Source organism: Manacus candei, unplaced genomic scaffold (assembly GCF_025592945.1).
Source record: "Manacus candei isolate 608988 ecotype Guabito, Panama unplaced genomic scaffold, ASM2559294v1 h1tg000071l, whole genome shotgun sequence".
Lineage (NCBI taxonomy): Eukaryota > Metazoa > Chordata > Aves > Passeriformes > Pipridae > Manacus > Manacus candei.
The window spans coordinates 8,762,249-8,781,627 of record NW_026138119.1 but is presented as its reverse complement, the minus strand read 5'-3'; the positions used below and the strand labels follow the sequence as shown (position 1 = coordinate 8,781,627).

At 49.1% G+C, this 19,379-nt stretch overlaps 1 protein-coding gene across 1 annotated transcript; it reads right to left on the bottom strand.

The window, feature by feature from the left end:
• Positions 1 to 311: 311 nt before the first annotated feature.
• TNFSF8 (TNF superfamily member 8) lies at positions 312 to 18,236 on the bottom strand. The gene is made up of 4 exons (XM_051808050.1): positions 17,924 to 18,236; positions 10,279 to 10,324; positions 1,484 to 1,555; positions 312 to 967 (listed from the first exon to the last, which is right to left on the bottom strand). Exons 1-4 carry the CDS (start codon positions 18,116 to 18,118, stop codon positions 570 to 572), a joined length of 711 nt encoding a protein of 236 aa, XP_051664010.1. The 5' UTR covers positions 18,119 to 18,236; the 3' UTR covers positions 312 to 569.
• Between the last annotated feature and the right edge of the window lie 1,143 nt (positions 18,237 to 19,379).

Genomic DNA, 19,379 nt, shown 5'->3' with positions numbered 1-19,379 from the left:
ATTGCATAAAGTCCATAGCAGAACACAGCACAGAAATATCCTGTAAATCCCATGTTTCCTATGTCCTGTCCCAGAGTTTCAGCTGCCAGCCCAAGAGTCAATGATTTCATCACCTTGGCTGTCATCCAATCTATCCATAAATCTACTCCAGAGTTGTGGTTTGTAAAGAAAGCCTCGATTACAAGCTTTGACTGCTAGTTTTGTTTGGAAAGACCAGGTCAAAACACTGCTCCATTCCCCATCTCCTCAGCACAGCCAACAGCCTGCTACCCTAAAAGTCTCCACATTGCTTATTCTCCCCATAATCTGGTTGAGTTTTAAGCTTGGTACACCCGTGGGTTGTTTCTGGATAGTCCAACAATCCCACTTGGATCCAAAACTCAGGAACCTTTGCCAGCTGTGGCTCTTGCAGTGTTTTGTTTCGTTGGTTTTGTTGTTTTTTCTGGGACACTCACAAAGTTCCTTGTTTACCCTGGGGCTGAGGTAAGACAGGACATTTAAAACCAAGGTGTTGCCTAGTAAAAGCAGGCTACTGATGTTCAGAGCAAGGTGGGAGGTCAGGGAGCTGCTCACATCTGGTCGCTGTACATCAGCACCCCCAGGACGTTCTCGTTGGGGAGGGAATCTTCATTCAGGAACTGAGGGTGATTCAGTGCCACTGATATTCGGTCCTCCACCTTCAGGTGTGTCAAATGGAGCTGGAACAAGGTCTTAAAAGCCTTCCCTTGGCACCTTTCTGACTCACACCACGTGGACAACGTCTGCCTGTCCACCCTGTCGTTCACAAGGAGCTCTATCTTGAGGTCAGTGGGGCTTTTGGAGCAGTTGGGGAGGTGGAAGTTCAGGTGGCAGTAGATCAAGTAGACACCTTGTTCCTTTATCACCAGCTCTTCATTCCTGCACTGGATGTCCTCACAAATCCCCTTCTGCACCAGGCTCAGCTTGGAACTGTTCCCTGGGTTGGCCACTGGAAAGGAAAGCAGAGAGGTGTTACCAGGAGCTCCAGGGACCTGAATTCAGCCCGAGGTGACTTCCAGCAGAGTGTTGGCTGGGAAAAGGAGATACCTGTTCAGTAATTCCCTATAGGAAACTCTGAGAAAAAGCCAGGCAGCTGGGAAGTCACACATGGAAATGGGGAGTTAAAAACTTCCAAGGACTTAAGTAGCCCTCAGGAAATCCAAACCAGGCAGATGCTTGAATGTACATCTCCATTATTTCCCACTTGGTATTTGAAAGGAAATAATGGAGATTTATATTCATGTGTGTGCTCAGAACATAGCTCTTTATTTTTAATTTTTTCTAAAGTCAAATTAAAAAATGGTTTATAGCATCAGACAGGGGTTTGCCAACCAAACCCACCTTCCAGGAAAGCTAAGGATTTATTTTCCTATAAAATGCCCATTTAGTCATCAAAACTATTTACCACTAAACCCAGTTTGAGTAACAGGAGCAGGTCTTCAGCCAGCTCTTGCCCTTCACTGACCTCTCATGTAGGCAGCAGCTCCCTTGGTTGGGACACGCTGTAGGATTCTGGAATAGTCTTCAAAGGTGTTCCCTGAAGGAAACAACAGATTAAGTGATCATTAGTGGGTTTTATTTTGTGGTTTTTTTTTTGTTGTTTGTTCATTTTTTCTTTTTTTCCTTTTTTTTTTTTGTTTTTTGTTTGTTTGTTTGTTTATTTTGTTGGGGGTTTTTTGTTTTTGTTTTTGTTTTTTTTCTGTTTGTTTTTTTGTGCTTTTTTTGTTTGTTTGTTTGTTTTTTGTTTTGGTTTTGGTTTTTTTGGGGGGTTTCTTTGGTACTGTAAAGTGCCATCAGCATTTGGTACTCCAGTTATTTGCTCTACCTGTGCTAAGGACAAACTGCACAGCAGCAGCTGGAGCAGCAGGGAGGAGCTGGTTCTTACTCCTTGGCTGATAATATCTGATCTGCAGGGGGAATTCACAGCAGTGTAACTCTATTGGTAAATCTGTAACATTTCAAAGCTCTGGCAGATTGCAGCTCTCGGCCAAACAAATTAGATTTCTTATTCTCCTTCTTACAAACAGAGGTAAAACTTTTAAACTAAAAGAGGGGCAATTTGGATTGGATGTAAGGAAGAAGATTTTTTACAGTGAGGGTGGGGAGGCCCTGGCACAGGTTGCCCAGAGAAGCTGTGGCTGCCCCATCCCTGCAAGTGTCCAAGGCCAGGTTGGACAGGGCTTGGAGCAACCTGGGCTAGTGGAAGGTGTCCCTGCCCATGGCAGGGGGTGGAATGAGGTGATTTTTGAGGTCCCTTCCAACCCAAACCATCCTGGGATTCTATGGTTATATGAAATACAAACTGTGTGCAGGTAAGCTTAATTTATCCAAGTTATTTTTATGCTGCAATTAGAGGAAGCTTTTAAACATTTCACTGGAGCATACTTCTGGCTCTTTGGGTGCTTTTGGAATGTTGTTCTGTTCTCTCATGGTCAAAATGTGGATTTCACCGGGACTTTAGGTGAGACTGTTCATAGAATCACAGACTCGTTTGGTCGAAGGGACTTCAAAGCCCATCCAGTCCCACCCCCTGCCATGGGCAGGGACACCTTCCACCAGCCCAGGTTGCTCCAAGCCCCGTCCAACCTGGCCTTGGACACTTCCAGGGATGGGGCAGCCACAGCTTCTCTGGGCACTGGGGACCCGAAAGCTGCTGCTGCCCAACCCGAGGGCAGGGTCTGGCCACAGCCAGCCCCTGTGTCACGGGAATACCCCCAAATCCAAAGCGCCGGGACGGGGAGGCGCCGGGGCTGCCCCGGCGGGGGGGGACGGGAACATCCCCCGGGATGCGGGGACGGGAACATCCCCCGGGATGCGGGGACGGCTCCATCCCACGGCCGCGCCCGGCACTGCAGCCGGTGCCGATCGCACCGCAGGGCTGCCAACAGCTCCGCACCCCGGCACCGCATCCCGCTGTTCCATCCCCTGCACCCCGGCACCGCATCCCGCTGTTCCATCCCCTGCATCCCGGCACCGCATCCCGCTGTTCCATCCCCTGCATCCCGGCACCGCATCCCGCTGTTCCATCCCCTGCATCCCGGCGCCGTATCCCGGTTTTCCAGCTTCTGCGTCCCGGCGCTGCATCCCGGTGACTCAGCTCGTGCTCCCTGGACCCCGCTCCCCACCACTCGCTCCTGCATTTCACCTCCTTTCCAGCCGCATTCCCCCTTTCCATCTCCTCTGGGTGAGCTTTCCCTCCTCTCACCGTGCTGAGCGTTCAGTTAAAGGCACTGAACATCCATCCCTGGAAGTGCTCAAGGCCAGGTTGGACGGGGCTTGGAGCAACCTGGGCTAGTGGAAGGTGTCCCTTCAGGGTCTGCAGCTCCTCCCGAGGGGCAGCTCCAATCCCTGCTCCCTCTGAGCAGTGACAGCACCCAGGGAACTGCTGGAGTTGTGCCAGGGCAGGGTCAGGTTGGATCTCAGGAGAAGGTTCTTCCCCCAGAGGGTGGTTGGGCACTGCCCAGGCTCCCCAGGGCAGTGGGCACAGCCCCAAGGCTGCCAGAGCTCCAGGAGGGTTTGGACAACGCTCTGAGGGCCAGGCTGGGATCATTGGGGTGTCTGTGCAGGGTCAGGAGCTGGACTTTGATGATCCTTGTGGGTCCCTTCCCACTCAGGATATTCTGTGATTCAATCATTCTAACAAGAAGCAGCCTATTAAATGCAGAGTGAGACAATAATCATAAGTTTTCTAGGATTCCTGAAACTAAGGGTAATAAAAAGAGATTAAAATCTCCAAACTCCCGCAGTAACTGCCTGGCCTGATTTCTAAGGGAGACTTGGTCAGGAGGATGGATAAATCAGGGAGAAGCTGCTCCCACCCAAGTCCCCTGTCTGGGTGTGTTTGTGTGTGCATTGCAGCCTTTGCATTCTCTGTTGGAGAAGGAGGCTGTGGATAGCTTGGAAAAATTGCAATCTTTCTCTGATTTCATGGTTGAAACACTTTTGGGGAAAGCAGGAGCTCCCAGTGCTCCAACAATGAGTAAGCCATGCACCAAAGTCCCTTCAACACGCTGGAAATCCCCAAAGAAAGAACAAACCCTGCTTTCCTGGTGTTAGTCATGTCACTATAGTGTTTTGGGGAGGGCACAGGCACTGCAGAGATGGGGAGATAGGGCAAAGGACGGGAGAGAACCTTCCTGGCAGGACAAGTAGTGTGAGTGAGCTCAGGCTGCTGACTCCGTGTTACCAAAGGCTTGATAACACTGTAACAGCTTCAGTTTGAAATAAAGGCCAGAAGGGATTCTCTGCAGAAACTCAGTGGCATTTAGGGGGTTTACCCTACAAAGCTGAAAATCCCCTGCTGCACAAGCAGACCTTGGAAGCTGCAACATCTGCCAGGCCAGCAAAGTGCTGAGCCTGCCCACAACCAGCCTGGAGCTGCCCCGAGCTTGGCCAGTCCTGAGCTGTCTCGTGGCACCTCCAGAGATCTCCCCTGGCAGATCTGGCTGCACTTTGCATTTCCAAAGCTGTACTCACATTTATTGCTGTCAGCAAATTTCGTGTGTCTGCGTTTAAACCATTTATCCTGTGTTTTCCAGAAGGCAAGTGATGAAAAAAGAAATACATCATTTTATGAAGGCTATTCTGGTTCTTGCTCTGCTGAAGCAGCTTATAACTGGTTTTTTATTTCTCAAGTTAATTTCTTTTATCTGAAACATTTCAGCTCAAGCCAAGAGAGGTTGAAATTAGCAGAGCTTCAGGAGTGATCAATGGATGTGTTCGATCACATCACCTAATTGGCTTTGCACTGTTCACTGTGGAAATCAGGAGTAATCCCTCCGAAATCAATAGGATTATAGGAGCTTAAAAATACTGTGAGGAGGAGGAAAGACAAAGCCACATTTGGGACTAAGTAGCAAGAAGACCACCCTGCTTTGGTGGTGTGATGCTCAGAAGCTGGAGATCATCTGCTTCAAGCAAGGCCACTTAAGCTATTTTGCCCTAAAGAAGCAGGTGACAACTCCTTTTTTTCTCCCTGACCCTTCTTACCACAGGATGAGCATCCAGAGGGTGAGAAAAAGGGCCAGGCTATTTCCATGAGCTTAATGCAGCTTTTCTTCCCCAAGCCAAAGGGATGCACAGCAGGGCTGGGAAATGGGAGCTGCAGCCTCACTGAACCCTCAGGATTTCCCCCTGAGGTGTAAACTGAAAAGAGTCTCATCAAAACACAGCAGCACCTTGTCCAGCCAGGAAGAACAGCTTTGGGACAGGTGGATGGATGGGCTGGTGCCAGGCAGGTCCACGAGGATGTGACTCTGCCTGGACAACTCTCCTCACTGCTGGCTGCCTCTGTTTCCCCACTCTGAGATGGGCATGACGGGAGTGCCACCAAAGGGCACAAACCAAGAGCTGAAAGTGGCATCTCAGCACGGAGGGTGTTGCTACCCAGACATGGAAAGCCCCTCAGATGGGGCTTCTGAAAGGTGTCCTGGTCCCAGTCAGCCCTTGCTGTGACATCCCAGTGCCCTGTGGGTGGCACCACAGCTGGCTGGAGGCTGAGCATGGCAGGTACAAGAGCAGGTCAAAAACCTGAATGTGGTTTGTGAAGTAAAGAAGTACAAGGAGGCAACAAGCAGCTTTCAGTTCCTCTGCAATCCCCATGGATTTAAGTGCTTATAAAATTAGGCAAGGGGACATCATCCATCTCTGTCAGCACACCAGAGTTAGCAGGATTTGCCTAATTTCATTTCTCAGCAGCCACTCTCTGAAGTCCCTGTGTCTTTAGCACTCTCCTCCCAGCTCAGTGCCCTGCAAACAGCACTGGTTGGTGCTCAGGGACTGTCCCAGCCCACGATGCTGTGACAATTCCAGCTGGGTGACATCCCCTCCTGGGCTCAGGGACAGAGCTGGGCTCAGGGACAGAGCTGGGCTCTGCTCCTGGCTGTGCCTGGCACCCACACACCGAGTCCTTTGGTCCTTTAGAGCCCAAGGCTGTCTCTGCTCCTGAGCACTGAAAGGGGACTGAACTCAGCTGCCAATTTCCCCTCCTTCCCAAAAGCATAAACTAAAGAAATATCCCTTTTTCCCCCCCAAATTTAGGAGGAATACCTTATGAATTCATCACTGCACACCTGACCACTGCAAAACTTGTAGAGTTTAAGGCCAAAATTGTCCAAGTCTCTAACACTCTCAGTGTAGCACAGGTCACATAATGCCATGAGCTATTCATATGTGTATATATATACATATATATAAATAGCTCATGACATTATGACATATATATATATTAATCTATAACTTGTGTTTAAGAAAAAACTATTCAAATCTCTAACATGCTCATCAGTGTAGCACAGGTCACATAATGTCATGAGTTATTCATATGTGTATATATATACACACATATATATACATATATACATACATATATACATATAAACATATATACATATATATATACACATATATATACATATATATACATATAAACATATATATACATATATACACATATATATACATACATATATACATATAAACATATATAATATATATATACACACACATATATATATATTCATCAATAACTTGTGTTTAAGGTCAAAACTATTCAAATCTCTAACATGCTCATCAGTGTAGCACAGGTCAGACAGTCTCATGAGCTATTTATATATATATATATATTCATCAATAACTTGTGTTTTAACTATTGGTGGGAGGGAAGATCTAACATTTAGCATTTTGAGCAACACCAATCATCCCATTATCAATTAAACAAGCAACCAGCTCCCATTATGACTAACTGGAATGTGTGTGGCTGCAGTTTCCTGCCTGTGCTCTCTTTCCAGCATGTGCAAGCCCAGGCTTGCCCGAATTTTTAAAGGTGAGAGACAGAACTCCCCTGCCCTGACCTTCCCAGAGCAGACAGACCTCAGACAGTGTCACCCATGTGCACCCAGACACCTTGCTGAGGGGGAGAAGGCAAAAATATTTATGGTCTAAGGGTGAAATCTCCGTTTCTGAAGAACCCTCTGTCATGGGATTAGTGACTGATGACCTGCAGTGTCATCACGGAATCCCACAGTCACTGAGGTTGGAAAAGCCCTCCCAGACCATCAAGCCCAAGCTGTGCCCAATGTCCACCTTGTCCCCCAGCCCAGGGTACTGAGTGCCACAGCCAGTCCTTCCTTGGACACCTCCAGGGGTGGGGACTCCACCACCTCCCTGGGCAGCCCCTTCCAAGGCCTGACCACCCTTTCCAGGGAGAAATTCCTCCTGATGTCCCACCTGAGCCTCCCCTGGCCCAGCTGGAGGCCGTTCCCTCTCCTCCTGTCCCTTGTTCCCTGGGAGCAGAGCCCGACCCCCCCAGCTCCCCCCTCCTGTCAGGGGGTTGCAGAGCCAGAAGGTCCCCCCTGAGCCTCCTTTTCTCCAGGCTGAGCCCCCCCAGCTCCCTCAGCCGCTTCCCAAAGTGTTGCACTGGGAGAATTCCAGGTTGGAAGAGATCAGATTTAATTGCAGAAGACCAAGGTGCCCTCTGAGATATTGCTGCAAATCCTAAAAGGCTTCTTGGTTCACTGGTTTCAGCCTGATTTACTTTGTGGTATCAAGTATGTGACTGTCACCTGTATTATATTAATTTCTCAGAGCCAGATTTTGATTTGGGAACCTATTTGCCATTGAAACTGTGAATGGATTGGATGGGTGATGGATTTCCTTTCCTGGTCTCTCCATCATCTGTAAATGGATCTTACTGACAGACAAAAATACCTGTAAAGTGTGTGTGTGGATATGTACCTGCAGGTTTTTTTTCCTTTTGCAAATGAGGAGATATTTAAGCACCAAATCTTTGCAGTTCAAATAACAAGAAAAGCCACCAGCCCAGGATTCGTGGGGAAGTGAGGCTTGGAGAGGACAACAAGGAGATGATGAGGGCTGAGCCTCTCCAAAGTCTGAAGGTTATAAGTTTCTCTGTGACTTAGTTCTCCCTCTGAAAAATGAACCAAACCACAACACCCCTCTAGCCCATATTAAAATATGATCCAATATTTACAAAATAGGGATGAGTTTCCACAGAGTAATAATTCCACAGAGAACATTTCACAACCATTTAGTGGGTGATGGATTTTGTTGCTCAGGTGCTCCCCTGACAGTGGCAGGGGGGATTTGAGGAGACTGATGCCATTTTTCACACAAACATTTAATTAGCTGACATGGCATCGCCCTCAGCTTGTGCTTGCAGATTCCTGCAGGCCCATCCATTGAGGGCTGACAGCTGAGTCAGGGCCATAAACCTCCCATAAATCTGCTTTAGTGCCTGCTGGTGTTTAGTTAACAGTAGGACATAATCTCGTTGGAAATCTCAATGAAATCATCGTGTTTTCCTGCTTTGATAAGACAAAATTAATTCAGAGTTGTAGCTGGGTCTGGACTTGTGCCCGTTGGCATTTCAGTCTCTACCTGAGTGAACTCCAGCTCATCTCACCATAGAACTGGAGCACCACAGAATCCCAAACTGGTTTGGGTTGGAAGGGACCTGGAAGATCATCCAGTTCCACCCCCTGCCACGAGAAGGGACACCTTCCACTAGCCCAGGTTGCTCCAAGCCCTGTCCAACCTGGCCTTGGACACTCCCAGGGATGGGGTGCAGTCCTGCATCCCCCACCAGCATCTCTGAGATGTTTGGCACCAGCAGGTACCAACCCAGGGCTGGTGCCAGGCTGAGCACCCAGCTGGCAAGTGGGCAATGCTGGTTTTTTAACTTGCCCATTTTAACAACTTCAAAGCTCTGGTTTGAACAACTTGGGCACAAAACACATTCAAACCACATCATCAACACCTGGGCAGAGACAGATCCAAATCTAAGTCCACAGCAGCTTCAGCCTCAGCACAGTCCCCCTCCTGCAATGTTTCTTCTACCTCTGTTTCTGGGTAGGACCTTGCAGCACTTGCCACAGCTCCTTGCTTAGTGGTCAGGAGGTGATAGCTGGCAGCAGATGACAGAGTTCCCTGTGAGAGGGCCTCAGGAAATTGCCCCCTGGGCTAGGAAACAAGCCCAGTATGGGAGAGCCAAGAATTCAAAAATTATCCAAAATAGAGTAAGTGTTTCCCAAGTGATGCAGGAAAGGTTGTTATTGGGATTCTCTGGACCTTGAACTTTTGTTACTTGGAATCATGGAATCACAGGATATCCTGAGTTGGAGGGAACCACCAGGATCATCCAGTGCAACTCCTGGCCCTGCACAGACACCCCAACAATCCCATCCTGTCCCTCAGAGCATTGTCCAAACCCTCCTGGAGCTCTGGCAGCCTTGGGGCTGTGCCCACTGCCCTGGGGAGCCTGGTCAGTGCCCAACCAGCCTCTGGGGGAAGAACCTTTGGCTGAGATCCAACCTGTCCCTGCCCTGACACAGCTCCAGCCATTCCCTGGGTGCTGTCCCTGCTCACAGGGAGCAGAGTTTGGAGCTGCCCCTCGGGAGGAGCTGCAGACCCTGCTGAGCTCTGACCTCTGTCTCCTCCAGCTGAACAAGCCAAGTGACCTTTAATCTCCCATTCTGCACCATTTTTAGATGAACACTGGGCTTCACTTTTCCCATCTGCAGCAGAAGACAATGGTATCTTCTCTCTTCTGGGTCTGAACATGAACTTAGATTTGCAAGAAGTCAAATCCTTGGTGCTGAGAGCCGTGTGCCCAGGGAGCCAATGTCAGTGCAATAAATAGTTCTCCTCCTGATTTACACTCAGCAAAAGCAAAACCGTGGTACACTGTCTCTGCTAGGCAGTTTTTTCCCTATTTTGGGCTCCCTGTGCTCACACTCTGCCTGTTTCAATTCCTTGCCTGTGCCTTTTGGTGCTGTAAGAACACTTGTCCCCTCTGGATCTCCCTTTGCCCCACAGACCAGCAGGAAACACGGGACTGCTCCAGGTCAGAGGGAGCACAGGAGGAGTTTCAGCTGTTCTGAAATATGTGGCAACACATTTCCCCCCCTGCCTTGTGAAGATATGGACACAACACACACGTGTAAGAGCAGCCCTTAAAATAAGACCTAAAAGTCACAGTGATGTTCACATCATCTGGCAAAAAGGCTCCTCCAGGGCACATTCACATATATTTGTTATTTCCTCAGCCATGGCTTCTGGATGTACTGAGTAATTTGAAAGCTTTTTTCTTATTAGTTTCATTTTTTTTTCCCCACTACTTTGGCTCTTCACCAAGAGGAGACTTAATGTGAAATGTTAAGATGTGCACAATTGGCTTATTCGTGACCCTGGGCGGTGTTTGCATTAGAGATGAGTCAAATCACACGTATTGTTTAGGGGTCTTACCCGTCCTGATGGGTTTTTTGATGCCCTCCATGGCAGGATCAGGTGCCTGAAAGAGAATAAAGAGAAGGGATGGTTATCCTGGGAGTAGGGCATAGCCATGTTCAAGTGCAACCCTGCTTTAAAAGTGCATCTAAAGTGTTTCCCTCACCACAGATCTGTTTTTCTAACATGTTTTTCTCACACAGAATGTTTTCTAACATTTCTGATGCAGTCAGTGACTCTCTCAGGGCAGTAAGAAATGTGTGTGGGTTCTTTTGGGGCTGTTTCAGAGGAACAAGCCCTGAAAACCTCCATGGAGTGGCCAGAGTGGGATGGACACCCTTGAGAACCAGAGTTTGCCCCTGGGAAGACAAGGCTGGGTGATAACTGAAGCCCCCAAACAGGTCTGAGCATAAAAATGTTGTCCTGCCTCACCTCTGCTCCTACTTTTTGCTGGGATGTAAAACCAGGGGTCAAAATGGTGCAGGGGATTGCCCTCAATCAGTGTGACATGAGAACTTCCCAGGAAACAAGCTCCAAGGCTGGAATGCAGCAGGATTCCTCTGAGGTCTTGCCTCTGATTCATCACAGCTCTGCCACCAGACACAGGGCCCCGAGGGCTGTGCTTGCTTGCATGTTATTCCACACAAGTGAAGTCCCTGACAGCTCAGAAACCTCCAGCGATGCCCTCCAGGAGCAAAAAGTTCTCTCAAGAGCTGAGGAAAGACCCTGAGAGTCCCTCAGTGCTGGAAACTCTGTGTCACATCCTTTCACTGTCACACACCAAGTGATCCCACCGGGATTTTTGGTATCGAGGCTAAAACAGCTCCTCTTACCTGGGTACAAACCAAGTGTGGGGACTAACCAGGCTAAGTCCAGCTTACCACAGATCTACAGAGTGTTTGGAGGTGGAAGGGACCCATAAGGATCATCAAGACCAACTCTCTGGTCCTCACAGGACTACCTAAAACTAAACCATCTGACTGAGAACAGCTTCCAGCTGCTCCTTGAGCTCTGTCAGATTTGGTGCTGTGACCACTTCCCCTGAGGAGCCTCTTCCCACCAGCATGTCCAAGAAGAAGAAAGCTGGGAACCTGGTGCCAGCTTTAACAGAACATCTGCTATCTTCTGGGAGAAATGAGGCCCATCACGAGAAACAACTTCAGTGCTCTGTGTAGTGGTCTCACAACATGAGCACTTTATTTCTGTGTGTGAATTAAATAGCAGGTGGTGAGGGGAGAAGGAAGATGGTTGGACAGTGAGAGAAGTCACGTTGGGCCAGTTTGTGGTACTTCATCTTTTAGTCTTAAATGTTTAGGAATAGTTTTAATTAGAGTTTGGCCTAATGTGCCATGTTCTCAGCCATGCTGAAGTGTAGAGCTGTGTCTGCTCCCAGCAAAGCAATGCTTTGGTCTAATGCCAAATTCTGTGTCCTGCAGGGATGGACAGAGGTGCTTCCAGGTGGGCTTGGCAGTGCTGGGTTAATGCTTGGACTCGATGACACTGGAGCTCTTTTCCAGTTTAAATGACTCTGTGGTTCTCCAGCGAATTAGATATCTCTAAAAAGTCATTTGTGCATTTTTCTCCTCCCACGCCTGAGTAAGGAATGGGCAGAGTTACCTGTCGAGACAGGATTTCTCCAGGTGACCTTCCTAAGCTGTGCAGGAAAGCTGCTGGGGTAGGGGATGAACAGAAACTGAGAGGTATGGTTTGAAAAACCAGGTGCTTCCAAGCTTTTTGTCCCCTACCCCACATCCTCCCTCACAAACCCTCCTGGACTCTGTGCACACAGATCATCACATCTGGGACTGAGGAGAGTTTTGGCTGAAAAGCCTCCCAAGGACCCTCTGCCAGAACCTCTCAACACCTTTCTTTGCCCCCTGCTCTGGGCTACCCCTCTCACACACACTCAGGGCACAGGGTTATTTTTCAATGTAATATATGAGCATTTCTGCCCTCTGTGGATAATAAAAGGAATTTTTACATGACAGGAGGGAGATACTCTGTCCCCAACGAGATTACACTACATTAAATCATTTAATAGAGAAGTGTTTGGTAAAGCAGTTGAGACATTGCCAGCAGTGAGGTGGTCACCTTGCAAACCTCCCTCAGAGCTGGTGTGAGGGACAAGGGTGATATCCCAGAGCCTGTTTTGTAGTCAGGGCAACAGAAACAAAATTAAAAGGCACTAATTTATTGTGCTCTCCCCTGGGAAGTCTCTCAGCAAGTGAAACCAGCAGATACTAATGCAATTTATTTTCGTGACAACTGAGTAGAGATTGAAATAAAACTTTAGAACTTCCTTTGAAATATTACTGGCATTACTTCTGTCTTTTCTAACAGCAGAAATGTTGCATGTAATGCTGTTGTTTGGAATGCAAAAAATCACCCAGTGGGAGCCCAAATAGATTACATTCTACAGTGGCAGCTCAGAAATAATTCCTGACAGTGAATTCCACCCTGTCTGGAGTGATCTGGGTGCTGATGAGGAAGGATCTCAGTCTTTACTCAGCAAGCAGAATAATATGAGTTTGCTCTAATAGAGAAAATAATCAGTTGTCAGTGAAAGTAATTTCGTTCTTGTTTCTCTTAATCATTTTACAAGGAATTTTCTCTGCCTGAGACAGAGTGGGACTGCTAAAGGGTCATTGTGAATTCCTGTGTCTGAGTGGTGAATATTCATCCAACCTGACATCTCTGACCACTGGGAGGGTGGGGAGGCCCTGGCACAGGTTGCCCAGAGAAGCTGTGGCTGCCTCTGGATCCCTGGAAGTGCCCAAGGCCAGGTTGGACGGGGCTTGGAGCAGCCTGGGCTAGTGGGAGGTGTCCCTGCCCATGGTAGGGGTGGAACTGGATGATTTTAAGGTCCCTTCCAACCCAAACCATTCTGGGATTCTATGACATGTGTATCTACCTCTAGAAAGTCCAAGAAAACACATTTCCAAACCACACTCCCCCCAGAACAGGGCTGGGCTCAGCTCCAGAGTTCTCCAAGAGCCTGTGCCCATGGCAGCCCTGTGGGGAGCAGCTCTCTGCTCCTCTGTCCTCAAAGGAAGTTCTTCAGCTTGAAAAGAAGCTCTCCTGTGTTTCTGCTCAGCCTCAAACCATCATGACTTCAGGAGGAATTTCTCCACTGGAGGGTGGTCAGGCCTTGGCAGGGGCTGCCCAGGGAGGTGGTGGAGTCCCCACCCCTGGAGGTGCCCAAGGAAGGACTGGACGTGGCACTCAGTGCTCTGGGCTGGGGGACAAGGTGGGAATTGGACACAGGTTGGACTTGATCTTGGAGATCTCATCCAACCTTAATGATTCTGGGATTCTATTCTCTGCCCCAGCCCTGGCTGAGGAGAAAGGGAGCTGCTGGCACCTCAGGTGGGTGTCCTTGAGGTGCAAATGTAGCCACCAGACATGAAACTGCAGAGAGCAGAGCATCATCTCCACAACTGATCTGATGATGAGCATCACAGGAAACAGCTCTGTGTGAAAATCAGTTTTTCCAGCACTGCCCAAACCTGTCCAAGTGACAGGGGACTGTCCCTGCCCAGAACACCCACAGCAGGAGCTGCACCAGTGCAGTTTTCCTCTAAAGTGCCTCAGTGGTTTCCTGTCCTGCTCAGTCAGTGGTAAATCTGCTTTGAGGGGGAAAATTCCAGGTTTTATTTTGTTTTATTATTTTATTTTATTTTATTTTATTTTATTTTATTTTAAATTTAATTTTCCTTTCTGTCGGGGTTGCCACCAGAGGGGGCCAACAGGCACCGCTTGGGGCAGCTGGGACAAAACTGGTTTTGAGCAGACAGAAATCCCCGACAGACAGTGCAGGATCACACCGGGGGCTGCAGGGGAGATTCCCGGGCACGGCAGAGCCACTTTTTCAATGTTTTTAACAGCCTTCAAGGCTAGATCAGCAAATATAAATCCCTGCTCTGACTCAGCAACTGCCACACAGGTGCCTTAATGGTGGTGAAAAGATTTGCCCACATGATTTAGGTTAAAGATACGAAGTGAACAAACTCCAGAGCACTGATGGAGTGCCCCAGGTCGTGGATTTTGGGCATTCACACAGAATTTGTTCGTGGGGGTCAGTGGCCCAGGTGTCTCACACAGCACATCAAGATTTGTTGGGGTCTGTGTGACTTAAAATGACATTTTTCCAGTCCTTTCTGTCCCATTCTCTTTCCCTGATTTTATGTCTGTCTCTCTATACACATAATTACCTACAGAGATGTGTGTATATATATATATATATGTATACATATATATATATATATACATATATTCAACAGCAGGCAGAAGGGTGGAGGTTTAAACACACCTATAAAAGTGTTAAGAAGCAAAATGAAGGCTCCAGACCACCTTACCCAGACTATTCTTATTCCACAGGAAAACAAAGTCACTTGTGAAAGATCAAGAATGGCCTGAAGCCAAGGGGTTCTGCACATGAAAGCTGAAGAAACGAACTGACCTCAGCACCACATGTAATTAATTCCAAAAAACGTAGTTTAGTTCCAAAAATGACACTTCCCAGGTGTGACACTAACGTGCTGTGCCACCCTTCTTGAAAACAAGGCGTAAAGGAAATTTCTTGGGGTGCTGGAAAATGGGAGGGAGGGGTGTTAATGTGTACTAGAAATTCAGAGAAGCAGCTTTGAATCATAGTTGCCTTTTTTTTTTTTTTAATTTGGTCTTTCATCTTGTGTTTCCCTTATGCAGAGCACCCAGGTCGTGGGTGATGTAAATGCTTTGTTTCTACACAGTTTGATTTTCCTTTTCCAGTCTGTCCTCCTTCATCCTAAAATAGGCAAGTATAAATTTATAAAAAGGAACACGAGCAGCCAACTTGTAACCTGTGATGGGGGCAGGGGGCTGTGTGATCTGCTGCCACCAGAAGCCTCCCTTTAATGCTGTGGCACCCAAGACAAGTGTCACAACACCTGTGTTGTCCCTACAACCCTCTAACACCCCTTTGAGCAGAGGAAAAGAAAAGCTTCTATCTCTGCTCAGCATAAGGAGGGCGTGAAGTTGCCCCTGAGGTGAAGGACCACTCACATAATCCAGCTGGGAACATCTGGAGAGAAAACCTGACCATCCCAAGAGGGTGATCACACAAAAATTGGTCCCTTCCTCAGGAATTGCAAAGAGAATAATTAAGTCAATTGATCACAGAATCACAGAATCAATTGGGTTGGAAAAGACCTCTGAGATCATGGAGTCCAACCCTTGACCCAACCCCACCTTGTCACCCAGCCCATGGCACTGATGCCACATCCAGGCTCTGCTCAAACCCCTCCAGGGACGGGGACTCCCCCCCCTCCCTGGGCAGCCCATTCCAAGGGCTGATCCCTCTCTCTGCAAACAACTTCTGCCCAATGGCCAACCTAAACCTGCCCTGGGGCAGCTCAAGGCTGTGCCCTCTTGTCCTGCTGCTGGTTCCTGGCAGCAGAGCCCGACCCCCCCGGCTCCCCCCTCCTGGCAGGGAGTTGCAGAGAGTGAGAAGGTCTCCCCTGAGCCTCCTCCTGTCCAGGCTGAGCCCCCCCAGCTCCCTCAGCCTCTCCTCACAGCACTTGTGCTCCACACCCTTCCCCAGCCTCGTTGCCCTTCTCTGGCCCTGCTCCAGCCCCTCCATGTCCTTCCTGAGCTGAGGGGCCAGAGCTGGGCACAGCACTCCAGGGGGGGCCTCACAGGGGCAGAATCCCCTCCCTGCTCCTGCTGCCACCCTGTTCCTGATCCAGGCCAGGATCCATTGGCCCTCTTGGCCACCTGGACCCCCCTGGCTCATGTTCAGCTGCTGTCAGTCAGAGCCCCCAGGTCCTTCCTGCCTGGCTGCTCTCCAGCCACTCTGTCCCAGCCCATGGGGCTGCAGGGGGTTGTTGTGGCCACAGTGCAGGACCTGGCCCTTGGCCTGGTTGACCCTTGATGATGCTCTAATCCCTACAGCAACAGGATTCAACATCCACAGGGCTCCAAAACTCTCCAGTCCCTTTTCCTGGAGCTGCTGAAGTCAAAGCTATGAGGTGTTCAGCCCAACCCCAGCTGTGTTTCCAAAGGAGCCTCCCCCTGACGGTGCCACCAGGAGCTGAAATGTTTCTGTCCCACAGAATCAACACTTGTTCCCTGGTCTGGAAATCCAAACCAGTCATGGATGGAGGATGATTACACTGCTCCTGAACTCGGGGTCGTGCATCTCCCTGAGAGCAAGAGCACAGTTTGTGGCTTTTACTGCCGAATTCTCCTCAGAGCAGAAAATTGCTGCTTGATTTTATTTGTTTCACACACCTCAGCTTCCTATTTCCTCCTTCAGCCAAGCTCATTTTCAAAGCAGCTGCAACGGTGTCATTACTCTTTTAAGTCAAAACCTTGACTCTTTCAGTGATATTGTTACTGGTGTAACTGTGTTTTCCTGGTGGAGAGGTAATTTACTGCTTACTTTCATAATAAGTACAAATAAAAGCCTCATTATATAGAAAAGCTGTGGCAAGTCTGTAATTACCCAGCTTGTTATTTTAAAGATCTCCCTTAATATGCCACTATTTATCACTTAAAAATCCCCATGTCTCACTTTAACTGCCCTCAAACTGCTTCTCTTTTGGAAGAACACTGATTACAGGTAAATGACTCCTCTCTGGTGGAGCTTAAAGAAGTATCAGTCAAGCCTTCATGGTTTCATTTCTGGGTAATGTGCACACAAATGGCACAGGGTAAATTTAGGAAGAGAAAATATTGAGTCAAAGGATCATATTTTGTTTTCCAGCAGCCCTTTGCTGGTGCTTGCATTGTATGAACAGGAGTGGAAGTACTTCAGCACTTCCATTTCTGCAATGAGATTCCAAAGCCTGTAAAACTTCCAACCTGGCATTTTACCCCGGTGAATTTGATGGAAATGCTCCTGGTGAGGTTAAAAATGCACTTTTTATACCCACAAGCACCTGTAGCTCTGCTCTGTCACCGTCTCACTGATTCCCCACCCAACCCCAGAGGCACTCGAGAGCTCTCCTCTCTTTTAAGGAGGAAATAATGCCTGTGGGCTGAGGGAACAGTTGTTTTTGTGAGACCTCGTCTCACATCCTCAGCACTCCTTGCTGTAGCTCTAGTTGTGCATTAAAAATCACACCCCAGCACAGGACAGAGAGCAGGAACGAGCTGCTTTGCCCCCATCCACTGCTCTGGGTGGATCAGGAGAGCTCTGCATCTGCCAGGACGCACCCACAGCACCACCTGGGTCACATGGAGGTGTCCTGTGGCACAACCATGGCTGGAATTAATCCCTATTTTGGATGAACACAGGTAGGCACGACCAGACCAGACCAAACCATCTCAAAACGTGGTTGTTCTCCAAAGAAAGAACAGGTGACACACAAAACCAGGGAGCAAACACTGAGGCACGATGGAACTTCCCTCCATCTCTCCTAAGGAGGCAGGACAGAGGCTGGCTGGCGTCTTGGATCATGAGCTTTCTATTCCCATTTACAGAGCAGAGATTAAAACTGCCCATGGAGAAGAGTCATCTTCTTTTGAAGTGCTTTGCTCTCCCTCTTAGTTTCACCTTTCTCTCCCCTAATTCACGTGCGTGCATTTATAACGAGAGGGAGCAACCGGTAAATTTTGGAAAGGAGAAAAAGAAAGGGAAAGGGAAGGGAAAAAGAAAAGATCCAGTGAAGACGCCTCTTACCGTCCTCTGAACGACCAGGATCATGATGGTGGCCAGAGCAAAGACGAGCAACGCGACGAGGGTGGCGATGATGAAATACAAATAGATTCTGTTGGTGCCCCCGAGCCTCCTCGGAACAGCGCCTTCATTCCCATGCATGGCTGATTCACGCGAGTCCCTCACCTGAACAACTGCTTGCTCCTGTGCCTGGCACATTCTTATATAGCTCTCGAGGCGCTGCCCTGTATCTCCCCTCGCTCGGGTTCAAGTTGCAGCCCATCTCTTTGCTCCTGGCAGGATTTTCCCCCTTCATCCTGGCTCATGTGATCCGGAAAAAAACCTTCATCACCCGCGGCACAGAGGGCGAGGAGGGCCCCGGGGGCGTGAGGGCAGGACGCGGCTGCGAGCAGGGGCAGGAGCCTCATGTTCCTGCTCCGGGATTTCTGCCGGGCTCTCGGAGCCCTGCACGGAGGTGTCTGATGTCAGAAGGTGAACAGTTCCCCAGACCAGCCGGCCCCCGCCCTCCGCCGGCTTTCTGTGAAATGGGGAGATATGCAAATGCTCTTTCATTTCCTACTCGCTGCAGCTGCACTGTGGCACCGGGAGCGGCCCCGGGGCTCTGCCTTCCTGCGGCACAGACGGTCACAGAACACACCTGGTTAGAGGGGACCCACAAGGATCATCCAGTCCAACCCTCAGCCCGGCACAGGCCCATCCCCAAGGGTCACCCCCTGTGCCCCAGAGGATCATCCAAACCCTCCTGGAGCTCTGGCAGCCTTGGTGCTGTGCCCACTGCCCTGGGGAGCCTGGTCAGTGCCAACCACCCTCTGGGGGAAGAACCTTTTGCTGAGATCCAACCTGAGCCTGCCCTGACACAGCTCCAGCCATTCCCTGGGTCCTGTCCCTGGTCCCCCCAGAGCAGAGCTCAGGGCCTGCACCTCCTCTGCCCCTGCCCAGGAAGCTGGAACTGCCATGAGCTCTGCCCTCAGTCTCCTCTTCTCCAACTGAACACACCAAGTGCCTTCAGCTGCTCCTCAAACAGCTTCCCCTTAAGGCTCTTCCCCATCTTCATTGCCTGTTTATCTGGAAACATTCCTACTTCATTCCAGTGTTGATGGACCAGCCATTCCTATCCCTGCATGTTTTATGTGAGGTGACTCCTGCCTTGCTGGCCAGTCCAGCTCGAATGAAACTTGAGTGTTTCTGAGAATTTTCACAGTTAGATGGGTGTCCTTTTTTGAACTGTATCTGTACAAGCCAGTCAACTTGTGCAACATGATCCAAATTTCTGGGAGTGTTATTTAGAATCATAGGATCACTGAGGTTGCAAAAGACCTCTAAGTACATTGAATCCAACCATTAATCCAATACTGCCAAGCCCACCACTAATCCATGTGTTAAGAGACACAAATTTGTCTCAGCTGCTCTTGGTTTGGGAATACAGGGACATCAGAGAGGACAAACAGGACTTTACCAC

What these genes read in the sequence shown, in the direction of transcription:
- TNFSF8 (XM_051808050.1), bottom strand. Translation starts at nt 18,118, where the DNA reads ATGTGCCAGGCACAGGAGCAAGCAGTTGTTCAGGTGAGGGACTCGCGT. An exon ending in TCCTGGTCGTTCAGAGGACG is followed by an intron (nt 10,325 to 17,923) that starts GTAAGAGGCGTC and finishes ATTCTCTTTCAG; the next exon opens with GCACCTGATCCTGCCATGGA. An exon ending in AGCTGCTGCCTACATGAGAG is followed by an intron (nt 968 to 1,483) that starts GTCAGTGAAGGG and finishes TTTCCTTTCCAG; the next exon opens with TGGCCAACCCAGGGAACAGT.